This window comes from Talaromyces amestolkiae (genome assembly GCF_001896365.1).
Source record: "Talaromyces amestolkiae strain CIB chromosome Unknown scaffold9.1, whole genome shotgun sequence".
NCBI lineage: Eukaryota > Fungi > Ascomycota > Eurotiomycetes > Eurotiales > Trichocomaceae > Talaromyces > Talaromyces amestolkiae.
The window spans coordinates 1,424,115-1,436,936 of record NW_024468045.1 but is presented as its reverse complement, the minus strand read 5'-3'; the positions used below and the strand labels follow the sequence as shown (position 1 = coordinate 1,436,936).

The 12,822-nt window shown below is 46.1% G+C and overlaps 4 protein-coding genes across 4 annotated transcripts; 3 read left to right on the top strand and 1 right to left on the bottom strand.

Moving 5' to 3' along the window:
• Nucleotides 1-306: 306 nt before the first annotated feature.
• Nucleotides 307-5,110, top strand: BHQ10_005474 (uncharacterized protein; the record flags this gene model as incomplete). Its single annotated transcript, XM_040877954.1, has 13 exons — nt 307-463; nt 517-591; nt 641-698; nt 759-914; nt 966-1,103; nt 1,182-1,229; nt 1,298-1,946; nt 2,011-2,121; nt 3,041-3,196; nt 3,255-3,359; nt 3,413-3,476; nt 3,550-4,598; nt 4,652-5,110. 13 exons carry the CDS (start codon nt 307-309, stop codon nt 5,108-5,110), a joined length of 3,225 nt encoding a protein of 1,074 aa, XP_040733978.1.
• A 556-nt stretch (nt 5,111-5,666) lies between these two features.
• On the top strand, nt 5,667-7,472 carry BHQ10_005473 (uncharacterized protein; the record flags this gene model as incomplete). Its single annotated transcript, XM_040877953.1, has 1 exon — nt 5,667-7,472. One exon carries the CDS (start codon nt 5,667-5,669, stop codon nt 7,470-7,472), a length of 1,806 nt encoding a protein of 601 aa, XP_040733977.1.
• A 179-nt stretch (nt 7,473-7,651) lies between these two features.
• BHQ10_005472 (uncharacterized protein) lies at nt 7,652-8,089 on the bottom strand (the record flags this gene model as incomplete). The annotated part of the gene is made up of 1 exon (XM_040877952.1): nt 7,652-8,089. The coding sequence occupies one exon, from the start codon at nt 8,087-8,089 to the stop codon at nt 7,652-7,654; it is 438 nt and encodes a 145-aa protein (XP_040733976.1).
• Nucleotides 8,090-9,622: 1,533 nt separating this feature from the next.
• On the top strand, nt 9,623-11,447 carry BHQ10_005471 (uncharacterized protein; the record flags this gene model as incomplete). The annotated part of the gene is made up of 5 exons (XM_040877951.1): nt 9,623-9,793; nt 9,857-11,033; nt 11,085-11,113; nt 11,173-11,212; nt 11,287-11,447. 5 exons carry the CDS (start codon nt 9,623-9,625, stop codon nt 11,445-11,447), a joined length of 1,578 nt encoding a protein of 525 aa, XP_040733975.1.
• Nucleotides 11,448-12,822: the final 1,375 nt, after the last annotated feature.

Genomic DNA, 12,822 nt, shown 5'->3' with positions numbered 1-12,822 from the left:
TTTTTTTGTGCATCTTGCTTGGTATACGTAGATCAACATGTCAGAAACTCCACATGTACAAACATTATCTTTCAAGCGCGCACACTAAGGAATATTGCGTGCTCCTCACATCAGCAGCCGTCATTGATGCCGGACTGGTGTCCGATGAGTCCCAATTTTATGCCTATTCGGGTAATAACATGCCAGAATTCCATACATAGCCTACAACAACTCGAGTTCCAAGTAGTATATAGAATCCAGTGCGTTTGACACTTTACTGGTATACTAAATTTTGAAACTATCAACAATTTCGCTTTGTATCTCATGATGAAGAGCTTCTTCATTCGTATTGGCGATGCCGTCCACTGGTACCCAAAGGGCATCACGACTGAGGAAAAGATCCTCATATTCAAAATTGATCTTCTTGTTCTCGTTTATGCATGCCTTGCTTTCTTCACCAAGTACCTCGACATAAGTGCATTGAGTAAGTGCTAGCTAAATTGTGAAGGTGTAGCACTATCACTCATTGCATCACAGCAAATGCATATGTATCTGGCATGGAAGAAGATCTTAATCTATTCGGTAATAGATTGAACTACATAAACGCTGCCTGTATGAACAGAACATACTATATCACTTCCAGCATACTGATTATCTCTAGATGAAACTGGATATGTCGTTTTTCAGATTCCGAGCAACCTTTTTATCACCAGATACCCGTAAGTACATGTCCATATCCTAGTCAGGCATCTGAAACTAACGTCCAAATTTACTGCAAGGTCTCAGTATTACCTTCCGGCTGCCGAGGTATTTTGGGGTCTTTTCACTCTTGGTACCGCCTTCGTTCAAAATTATGAACAACTTGTCGTCATGCGATTCTTCGTCGGTCTCAGCGCGACCTCCTGCTATGTAGGCCTGGTCCATATCATCAACTCGTGAGGAAAACCTTCTCCCTGGAATGAATCTACCGCTAACGACCCTGCAAGGTGGTATCGCAAGGAGGAATTAGGTAGGAGGAACGCATTGTTTTGGATATCGAACCCCATCGGACAAATGTTTGCTGGCTACTTACAAGCCGCGGCATACACCAACCTGAACGGTACAGCGGGGCTACAAGGCTGGAGGTAGAGTCACACTCGCCATGGGCTCCCCCTTTGGGCGGAGCAAATTCTCGGCGATGATCTAACTGCGTAACCTTTTAGGTGGCTTTTCGTCATTTGTACGATTATAACGATTCCCGTGGCCTTTATGTATGTACCGTGATAGGTCGTCCTGTATCAATAATTGAGCATTGCTAACGGTGTCATGCCTAATATAGCGGTTTCGCGTTCTTCCCTGATGTACCGGAAAGGACAAAATCAAGATGGCTAACAAGTGAAGAGAAGGCACTCGCCAAAAAGCGCTTAGAAGAAGAGGGATTCAAACCTTCAACCGGAATCAACCGTGCTCTGTTTAAAAGAGTGGCATCGACATGGGAGTTCTATGTGTTTGTTTTCTGCTTGCTTCTTCTATGCAACGCCATCTATCCCCTTGGAACTCCTTTTATTCTATGGCTCAAATCTCAACCGGACCGTTATTCTATTCCGCTCGTTGACGATATTGGAACCATAACTAATGCGGTAGCTGCTGTATCGGCATTGGTCAACGCTTATTATACTGACCTCCGAGGCAAGCGATGGGAACCGATTATGTTCTCAGCTTCCTTGGCAGTTTTTGCAAATCTGCTTCTTGCAATTTGGAACATACCCAACGGTCTGAAATTCTTTGCGTTTATCGCTATTGGCTGGGCCGAAGGAGTATTACCAATCCTGATCGCATGGACCGCTGAAACACTGGCCGGCGATCTCGAGCTGCGCGCCATCACTTTAGCAACTTACAATTGCTTGGGTGAAGTCACCAGTCTGGTAGTTCCATTGGTAGCATGGCCCGTATCCAAAGGTCCTCGCTTCCTAGGCGGTTACATATGGGTAAGAATGAGTTTTCAATCCCCTCCTATAAGACTTTCAAGGGACTAACATTGATTCATGCCAGGCCGTGGTTATTAGTTTCGCATATGTGCTAAATGTTGTGTTAATTCTCGTGTTAGAGAAACGAAAGCGCAGGCAAGATCAACCCAAGACCGTATTCGCCAATGAAGAAGTCGTAGGGGAAGTCGTCAATCAAGAGAGAGGCCCGAAGTCCGCTGCTGTGGTGGAAACAACGACAGTGAAACAAGAACTATCCTGAGCTATCCTTTTAAAGAAAAATTTGTTGACAATGCCTTCGTACCTTTACCAATGTTGGTATAGGTAGTAGGTATCTACTGGTCTTCAGGATGTTAGATAGGATTTTTGTCATTCCCTAGGAGCTTATCAAATCTTGATTGATACTCGGGTATCGCGGAGTTCAAGTGCATCGATTCAATCACCTGGAGATCAGACTGTCAAATATGTATCTGGTGAATTTTTAGGCAACTACCACTTTGGGAACAGGCAACAGATATCCTATTTTTTGAAAAGTCTGTTACTTTATCTATACATGACTGAAAGGCCGAGTGAACCTGCCAATGCCTAACCCACGTAGGTACTACCACCCATAGAAACGCTTTCGCTGATAGTTACGATATATTTTCATCAATAGCGACCACTATTGCGTCATGCGAGTACATAATCTGAGTCGTTGAGATCGTGCTGGTCCGCTGATTTTGCGGCGCCGCGAATGGGTTATTTTGACTCAACAGAGTATCAATTATCAACTGTACGGTGCAGAACAACTTAGTCAATTGCTTGTCAATATTACCATACTTTAAAATATTCATTTAATGAAAGACGCCATTCAGACTAAAAATGGATCATGCTGCTTGCTGTACATTGCGTGATTTTGTATAGTGGGATGCTGCATAATATTTCCTTAGACTCGGGAAGAGGTCCGAGTCTTAGATTTTTGATCATGTTCGCCTTTCTTTTCATTGTTTTGTTTTCTTGAATTTGCTTTCACTCTATAAGCGCAAAACTAAAGATTGAAACTAGCATAATCTATATCGGCGAAGCTAAACACGACGCATCATTTGACTTGGAATTAGATCGACACGATGGCACGAGCTCTCGAAAGACTGAATCAAATACAAAAGACTATAGCACCGCCATCCATAGCTCCAGAGGGCGGTGCATTGAAGGAATCAACGGAAAAGCTATGGAGACCGAGAGATCGGCCTTTTGATTTAGCTCCTCCAGTCAAGGTGAAACAACATTTGGATATCTAGATCTTTAAGAGTGTGGTGACTGACCGAGAGGCAGGTGATCATTGTTGGTGCAGGAATCGCTGGCATTGCTGCATCCATATTACTACCTCGAAAAGTCGCCAATTTGACTTACAAGGTCTTTGAGAAGCAAAATGCCGTTGTGAGTATTGACTCCCGATTGATAGACACTAAGACGATCTAATGGCATCTAAGGGTGGTACTTGGGCACAGAATCGCTACCCTGGTGTGCGTTGTGACATTCCGTCTCACAGTTATCGTAAGGACCCTTTGACTAAATTTAGTTCTCGTATGAGCGTTTGGTTTTCTCTGATCTAACTGCAACTTGGTAGAACTCACGTTCGCTCCAAATACGCACTGGTCCGAGTATTATTCGTCTGGAGATGAGATACAACAGTACTACGATAGGCTTGCAAAAGACTTTGGAGTTGAAGAACATCTGAATTTTAAACATGAGGTTCTGTCTGCTATCTGGTCGGACGACGTCAAGCAATGGATTGTGAAAGTCCAAAATCTCGCCACAGGAGAGATCTTCACTGAAACATCAGATTTCTTTATTTTGGCCGCGGGGAGACTGAATGTTCCCAAATATCCGAAAATACCAGGCCTCAAAACTGTTTATCAAGGTACTGTGGTTCACACTGCGGAGTGGACAGAGGACCTCACGAACAAGCTCAAAGGTAAACGCGTAGCGGTGATAGGCAACGGTGCTAGCGGACAACAGATTCTCGTCAACATACTAGAGGACACCGCGCATATTGATCACTATGTCAGGTCCCGGCAGTGGACCGTTTCATCATTCAATCCTAATCTCGTGTCTGCCAAAATTGATTTGCCCGGAGCACACATCTATACTGATGAGGAGAAAAGAAGATTTGATAAAGATCCCCAAGCATATTTGGAATATCGCCGGGAAATAGAGCGGTATTTCCACGGAAGATACGAGGGCACGATTTCCGGTAGTAAGGAAAACGAACAGATACGGCAAAAGTATGAGGAGGAATTATTGACTCGACTTGGTGGAGATAAGTCCTGGTTCGATCGTCTCGTCCCCGACTTTGCACCTGGATGTAAACGACCAATTCCTTCCGCAGGATACATAGATGCGATCCGGAATTCAAAGGTGGACTACGTGGATAACACCAGAATCACACATGCCACAGCAACGGGACTCGTAACTGACGACGGAATAGAGAGGCCTGTCGACATTATCATTGTTGCGACTGGGTTTGAAAATGGGTTTCGCCCCTTATTCCCAACAATCGGGAAGAATGGGGTAGACCTGAGCAAGCTCTGGGCCGACGATGGCCCAATCGGCTATCCAGAGACATACTTTGGCGTCATGGCTCCTAACATTCCGAATTACTTTGCAGTTACTCAGGTCAGTAAAACCAGATATTCGTAACACAAACTCATGGTACTAATAAGCCAAAGGCAAATACCAACGGCCAGGGAGGGACATTTCCTCTTCAAACAGAAATCTCTGCGACGTATATTTCCAAGGTTATTCGCAAGGTTCAGAGCCAGGGGTACCGGGCCATATACCCATCGCAGGAGGCGACGGATGACTTCAACGAGATTATCACAGGGTATTTTGACGACAAAGTGATAGGCGATGATTGCGATGGTTGGTGGAAAAGTGGGTTTGGTAAATCCCGGCCGTTGGTCTCATGGCCTGGCACTGGCCATCACCGATTTGATATCAGTCGAGAGCCACGTTGGGAGGACTTTGTCTTTGAACGATCGGAAGAAGGGAAAAGAAATCGGTTTGAGTACTTTGGCAATGGATGGACTGAGCGGGAGAGAACCGGTGGCAATGCTGCCTTGACAAGCTATCTTAGAGAGGTTGGGAAAATTGATATTGCAACTCTGCACGAAAACTGGAACGATTGAGTCCAGCATTTATTACAATGCTCATCGATTTCAGGTTGCATCAGAATACGAAATATTGTGTAGGTAGTCGAGAGATTACCTAGGTATCTCATTTGAGGACGAATGGAGCCATGTCATTGCCACCGTTTTGTAGTCCTTGAATATATACGTATATCCATTCAGGCTTCTACCTGCCTAGGTAGGCACGTTCTTTGTGACGTGAATTGCCAACTGTTAATCTACCTCATCTATTGTCGAAGCCGAGTGACCGAAGATACCGATTGGTAGTATGTAATTCTGGGCTGTGTTTCCTATTCCAGCCACTCAGGCCATGTTATTCTAGGGCTATGTTAGGGTTAGATACAACTGCCAAACTGACGTACGCAGGCCAAATAGGATTAGCGCAGGCCGACCGATCTCGGCAGCGAGCCCTCCTCGATTCGGACTAAAATATGTAGCGTGACAGGTCACCTGCCTCAGGAATCTTCTCCGTTTCTTGGTCGTCCTTCGCTTCCAACTAATCTTCACGACATCCCGAGGTCTTCTCTGAGCCAGGCAGGCATGATCCAAGGCCACGATGGCGTCCGGGCATTCGTCCGCCTTCTTCGACCTGGAAACATTTGATTGGACTCAGACTCTTTCGGTATCGTCCGATGATGCGGTTGCACTGGAGAGCGATGGTACTAATGGATGGTTTTCGATTCATACCGCGCCGGAACATGGAATAGTGCCTGTGATGACAGCTGACATTGCTAGCACATTTTCACCACCGCAAAGTCCTTACTCCGTCCCGAATCCACTGCGCTCAGAAGCTCATCCAAAACTAGTCAGCAAGCAAGGAGAAGCGATCGCAGAAATTGAAGATGTTCTACATGATCACGTTCTTGATCCACGAACTAACTCCTATCGGCCCCCCGTGCCATGCGATTACTGTCGAAAGCATCGCTTACAATGCCTGATCATTCGTACGACGAAAGCAAACCCCAACCCGATCGCCGCATGCTCCAGCTGCGTCGCCTTGTTTAGGAGTTGCAGCTTGGCAGACAAAACAAAAAGGCACCCTTCGGACTTTGAGACAAACTACCCGGTTGTCGGTGGGCTTCATGGTATCACAGAGGCAACTGCATCCGCCGGCGGACTCATGCAATCCTCTTCAAAATTGATGGGAAGCCCAGAAGATGCGTGGAAAACCCAGCCACTAGCGGAACAAGGCTGTCTACTCCCAAAAAGAACAAGCTCTCGCATGAAAGGCCATACGAAAGCCCTACGACAATGGTTTTTTGCCCATTCGGATCACCCTTATCCATCCGAGGAAGACAAACAAGAACTGGCGCATGAGACGGGTCTTACGAAGACACAGATACAAAACTGGTTCATCAATGCGCGGAGGCGGCAGAGAGTTCTTGACAAGAGTCGCAAGTCTAGTATGACTCGATCGGGCTCGCCAATGCCTAAATCATTACTCTCTGACATGACACCCTTCCAGCGATGGCGTAGTTCTCCCCCAGAGGATGACCACGCGCCTCTAGATCTGGTCATGCAGGCTGCGACATCACAGCCAGGAGCCTCGAATATTGCGTTCAACGACCAAGCTATCGATCAATATAGACCGCACAACTCCTTTGATAGCCGCTCTACTTCCACATTCGCATCATCTACTACGTACTCGGATTCGAACGAGTCTATCTCCTCGTTCGAGACGTTTCTGTCTACCGACAGTCAATCAGCGGAACATGGCCTCGGCTCAGTCCCTGGTACAGGACTGTCAATCTCGAGATCCCCAAGTAAATGCGGTTTAATGAGGTATCAGTGTACATTCTGCACGAGCTCCTTTAAAAGAAAGTCCGATTGGTGTCGCCATGAAGTTTCCATTCATGTTCAACTTGATATGTGGGTCTGCCAGCCACAAGATTCAACCGTGTGGAAATTCGATTCTCTTCACCAGCAATGTAATTACTGTGGCATCGAGCTGCCTTCTCAAGAACATATCGCATCTCACGATTTCGAATCGTGTGCAGAACGGCCACTTGGAGAGAGGGTCTTTGCTCGTAAAGACCACTTGTTGCAACATTTGAAAAAGTTCCACGGCTGCCATAAATGGCCCGGTCAGGCTCTGAATCTACGTCGTAGTCGACATACGATACTGAATAGTCGGTGTGGGTTCTGTGCCGAAACATTTGTCACATGGAACGAACGTGTGGACCATTTGGTGCGTCATTTCAAGCAAGGTTCACAAATGAAGCAGTGGATTGGCGACTGGGGGTTTGATCTCGCTACAATGCAGTCATTAAGGCGCGCTATATTGCCTGTCGATCGGTCAGATAATCTGGCCGATGCGCAAAGTGTATCAGATGAGTGGTTCAACGAATATCTGGTTGATTGAATAGTTTCAGTGACTGTATGGGAGAAAACTACATTAAGCAGTACATCATTGCTTCTAGAGCACAGTTCAGAGCCAGGCCATTTCCGATATGGAATTGGTTTCTCTCAAGCGTTCTCTGACCAAAATCTGACATCTCTCATATGGTAGCTCAAGACTAAAGGTTCTGGCGGAGAGTTTCGTCATTCAGCATCCGCGACTGCATCACATTCAATCTCCACGAGCATATGTGGATCGCAGAAACCGCCCACTATCACCATAGTCGCAGCCGTACCGATTTCGCCACCATTCTGTCTTCCAAGAATATCCCTGAAAACCTCCGCTACGGGAGAACAATCTTCCTGTCGCTGGACGTACATTTTGGTTCGCACAATGCTCTCAGCACCTCGACCGCCTAAGGCTCGAACAGCGTCTATGATCTGTTCGAGTGTATAACGTGCCTGCCGTCTGGCATCGCCTGGGAAAAGAACTTGTGGTGCGTCGGGGGCTGACTTAGGGTCGGCTGCGGTAGACCCAGAGACGTAAATTAATTGGCCGTGGCGAACTGCTCGATAATGACCAATGCTCAGTTCCCATGGAGAGTTGGTGCCGTAGAATTGCTTTTTCGTTATCGAAGACATTTGATCCGAACCTGCGACTGATGTTGAAATGACCGATTCAATTCTTCAATTGACTGACTGCTTCAAGGTCTCGCTTCAAAATAAATAGCCCAGGAGTCGCCAGAAGCACCTCGACGATGTATCAATACTGTTCGACATTGCGAAAACAAGTGAACATGGAAACAAAACCAAATTCTCGTTCTATGACTCATTCTCCTAATTCCACGTTGCGATTCCCCGCCGCAGGGTTAGGGCAGGAATGGTATTCTGACCGTGCACCGTCTTATAATCTCCCTTAACATAGCGACTTTCCTTACAGATATCGCAATCCTATCCGAGGTTGAGATCCCTGAGACAATCCATGGTCTCCCAACGTAAAATATTTTGAGGTTCACTTGTAAAAGTGCACCATTCTAATGTATCTCGCTCGTCTAGAATTGCACGCGTAGGGCAAGTTCACAGCGATACTCTCATTGCTCGGGCTGTCTTTTTGAGTATTGGAGCTGTGTCAAGAGAAATAACTTGGTTCAATGCGAAGCTTTTTGTATTTATCGAGAAGAAACATCAGTGATATCGCCAAACACAGCATTTATATCCCATCCAGTTTAGAACAAGCTTGGAATAATACCACGGGGTGAAAACGCCTAAATGAACACATGCGATTGTGGCTACGCGTACAATACAAGCATGCTTAATGGCTGTTTGTTGCTAAAATGCTTTACGCAAGTACAGTAAATCCTTCCGATTTGACGATTTTCTAATCAAGCCTCGGCACAACGTGGATTAGTAAAAGGTGGTGATGAGCTTTCCACATTTCTAGGTTCTTGCCATCTTCAGATTGAGCTTCGCATTGTGCCGCATAAGACGCGCAATTAACTACCGGGAAAATAGAGAGTGGGTTAGCGAAAATTCCAGAGTTGAGCCGTACATCACATTCAAAGGCTGTTGAGTACTTTCCCCGCGGTCGGCCTATTGCCTTGATGTGGTGCACCCCTTTGAGAGTTTGGTCATACTTTGTGGACTCCGTGGAGCATAAGGGACTCCGATTCTGGTGCGAAGCAGGATTGCTTGCTGTCAATGAAGTACCGATAGTCATCTTCAGACCGACAGGCATGGGTCTCCACGATGATGAGGAATGGGTGGATGTGAAAAGCATTCGTAAGACGGAGAGGGTTAGTCTCATTGGTGGCTGATATTTGTGGATAGCTCCATGATAGCACGGTCTCTATTGGTCTTGCATTGGCCCTTTACTATATTACAGTTCGGGTATCAGATGCAAAAAATCAATTAGATTAAGAATTGGAGGAAATTTCATCGGGATAGATCCAGCGGTAGCCAGAGAAAGAAACTACAAGCGGGATCGATAATGGCGTGATTTTCGTTATTATTAGCTCCATAGACGACGAGATGTAACGTTTCTTCATACTAATCCACCTCTTATCGCCCTCCCAATTACAATATCGATTCAATTGTCTTCCTTCCACTCCCAGCAAGGCACCCCCAAGACCTCATCTCTCACTACAAACAATTTACGGACACCGGACAACCGCCAGAATGGCGGTGTTCGACGATGTCAAGGACCCAGCACACGCGGACACATCAGTTGTTGCATCGCGACGCATTTATAACGAAGATGTGCGATTTGTCGATGAGCATGAACGGAACGACTTGGCCAGAGGACTGAAGCAACGACATGTGCAGATGATCGCTATTGCCGGAGCTATCGTATGTAATAGTCAAATCAATTCCTTCACTGCTCTAAATTGCTAAAATATAATCTCCCTGAAGGGAACAGGTCTTTTTCTTGGGCTAGGTAGCTCCATTGCAACTGGAGGACCATTGGGAGCGCTTCTGGGTTATTCATTTGTCGGCGTTATCGTTTGTGCCGTTCAGTTTGCCTTGGGAGAAGTTACTGCCCTCTTCCCTGTTACCGGATCTTTTGTACGACACTCCGAGACACTCGTGGATCCAGCTCTAGCTTTTGCTATAGGATGGAACATTGTGTATGGAAATTTTTTGTCGGTTCCCAGCGAAATCTCGGCGGCGGTTGTGCTTATCCAGTACTGGAATGATACAATCAATCCGGCAGTTTGGGTAACCATCTTCATTGTCCTCTCCATTTTGGTCGCGGTCATCTTCATAGGTGTCTACGGCGAGGTCGAATTTTTCTTTGCCATACTCAAAATCTTGCTCGTCATTGGCATCGTGATCATGGGTCTCGTCATTGACTTGGGCGGTGTTCCCGGACAACCCAGGCTGGGCTTTCATTACTGGAAGACGCCGGGCCCGTTTGTCGAGTATATTGCTGAAGGCTCATGGGGAAGGTTTTTAGGCTTCTGGGCCGTCATGTCTAACGCAGTCTATTCGTTTGCCGGAGTCGAGTCCCTTGCTATGGCCGCTGCAGAGACGCAGAACCCGCGCCACAATATTCCCAAGGCCTGCAAACGTGTCTTTGCCCGGGTTACCATCTTCTACGTTCTTGCTATCCTAATTGTCGGAATGCTTGTTTCCAGTGACGACGATCGACTCAGTAATTATTCCGGAACAGCTGCTCAGAGTCCCTTCGTCATTGCAGCTAGTGATGCCGGTATCAAAGCTATACCTTCTATTGTCAATGCGGTAGTCCTGACATCTGCATGGTCTTCGTCAAATCAAGCTATCCTCTCAGGAACCCGCACCTTGTATGGGCTTGCAGTGAAGGGCCATGCACCCAAAGTCTTCCTTCGGACTACGCGATATGGAACACCTTATATGTGCGTGGCCTTGCAGGTCGCCTTTTCTTTCTTAGCGTACATGTGTGTATCTAATGATGCCCTTACCGTCTTCTACTGGTTGGTCGATTTGACCGCCGCTGGCGTCCTAATCAGCTGGATTACGATCTCTTTGAACCATATCCGTCTGATTCAAGCACTGAAAACACAGGGCTTTTCCCCGCATGCATTGCCCTGGCACAACTCGTGGACACGTAAGTCTTTCCAAGCTGTTAATTGCTTCTAATATACTGTCGAGTTGTTAGTTGACATTCTTCCCAGCTTATGGGTCATGGTTCGCACTTATATCATGTATAATCATTCTTTTGACAGGAGGCTTCACTGTCTTTACAGCCGGAAATTGGGCACCTTCCAGCTTTGTATCAAGCTATCTGTAAGTTACCTTCTCTCGATCTGAGGATTGACCATTCTGACATTCACCTTTCCAAATCAGGGACATCCCTTTAGTACTCGTGGCTTTTGGTGGTTACAAACTTCTTCGCCGAACGAAATATGTCTCGTTGAAAGATATTCCCATTGCCCAGGCTCTTGAGGAAGCACAGAATGACCCAGAAAATGTACCAATTGGTAAGGGAAGGTGGTGGCAGCGATGGAATTTCCTGTGGTGATACTCTTGCGGTTAAATCCATGCAACCTAGATTAAAAGAGGCAAAGAATTCAAGATGTGTACCTATATCCACCTGCCGTCTAGACAATGTTTTTTTCAGGGGAGAATGAGAGACGTGAAAGTTTGGCGCATACACACCATTTCACCTAGTAGTATTCAAATTAGATGAAAGAATGTACTATATATCTACCTCAATGGATTCAGCTTAATGCCCTGACTTTAAACGGTAAGGATAGAATAATCGCCGCATTGTTTGGGAAACAAAGAACGTCTACCCAAAGTGAAACCCACCAATGACGCATGATAGCCTAGCAGGGTACTTACCCACCAACAGCGCTGCAGGGGTACAGCAAAGTCTGTTTACCACGTCCAATTCAGACGTGATGCAAGTGTTAATCAATGTTTAAAGGTGGCCTTGACTCTGTAATGCGAAAGCATGTCTGCTAAGTCCCCATCGGGTGAGCACCTTGAATTTCATAATTTGGCTTACTGTCCTTTTCAATATTTAGTTTGGAATGAACTTGAACTTGCCTAACGAAAACATTGCACATCAATCCGAGAGTCTTTGTTTCTCGCTTTTATCTCCCCGGAACGCGCCGAATGTAACCACGCGACTTGATCCGTGTCCAGTCTTAAGCCTCATGAACGCGCTAGTTGAGCCTGAGGCAGATAGTCCAACATTCATGGCCAATGAAGTTCGTGAACCATTAAATTGTATGTCATGGCTTCAATCGCCCGTAATTAGCTTCAAAATGAAATGTGATTTGAATGGTTGATTTCGCGCATGGCGCATGATTACTTACTACGTCCTAGGTAGTAGCAGAATAGAGCTAGTTACACGTCAAGTACCAGGTAGGTAGTATTTAGCATAGCTAAGAAAGCTCCTTAATCATCCAAGTACCCGAGAATCATATTCTTCGGACATTTTCCGGCATAGTTTTTCAGATATTTCCATTCCCTTCTAGCCGAATTACCTTTCGACTTTAGATTTTACAAAGCACAACATGAAAAATCAAATCTGGGTTCTTCTCCAGCTATTGCTTGTTGCTGTCATAGCAAGTGCGCAGACACGAACGCAATCTTTCGGGTAGGCGCAATTCCTAAGTGAGAAAAACGGGTATCTAATATTGGTCTAGAAGCTCGTCATGTCCTTTATTTGAGGAGACGAATCACCTTGACGCAATAGAATCAGATGATTTGAATCAAGCCTTGGAGTCTGCAGCAGATAGTTTCAACCAGAACCCTACTCTTTCAGCAGCGAATGCCGCATTCGCCTCGGCAATGGAATCTTTCCCATCATCTGTGACTCTCTCCCTGTATTGCTCAGGCTACGGCGGAATTAATCTCAACTCGCTTCCAGTGTGGCTCTCAGCTGT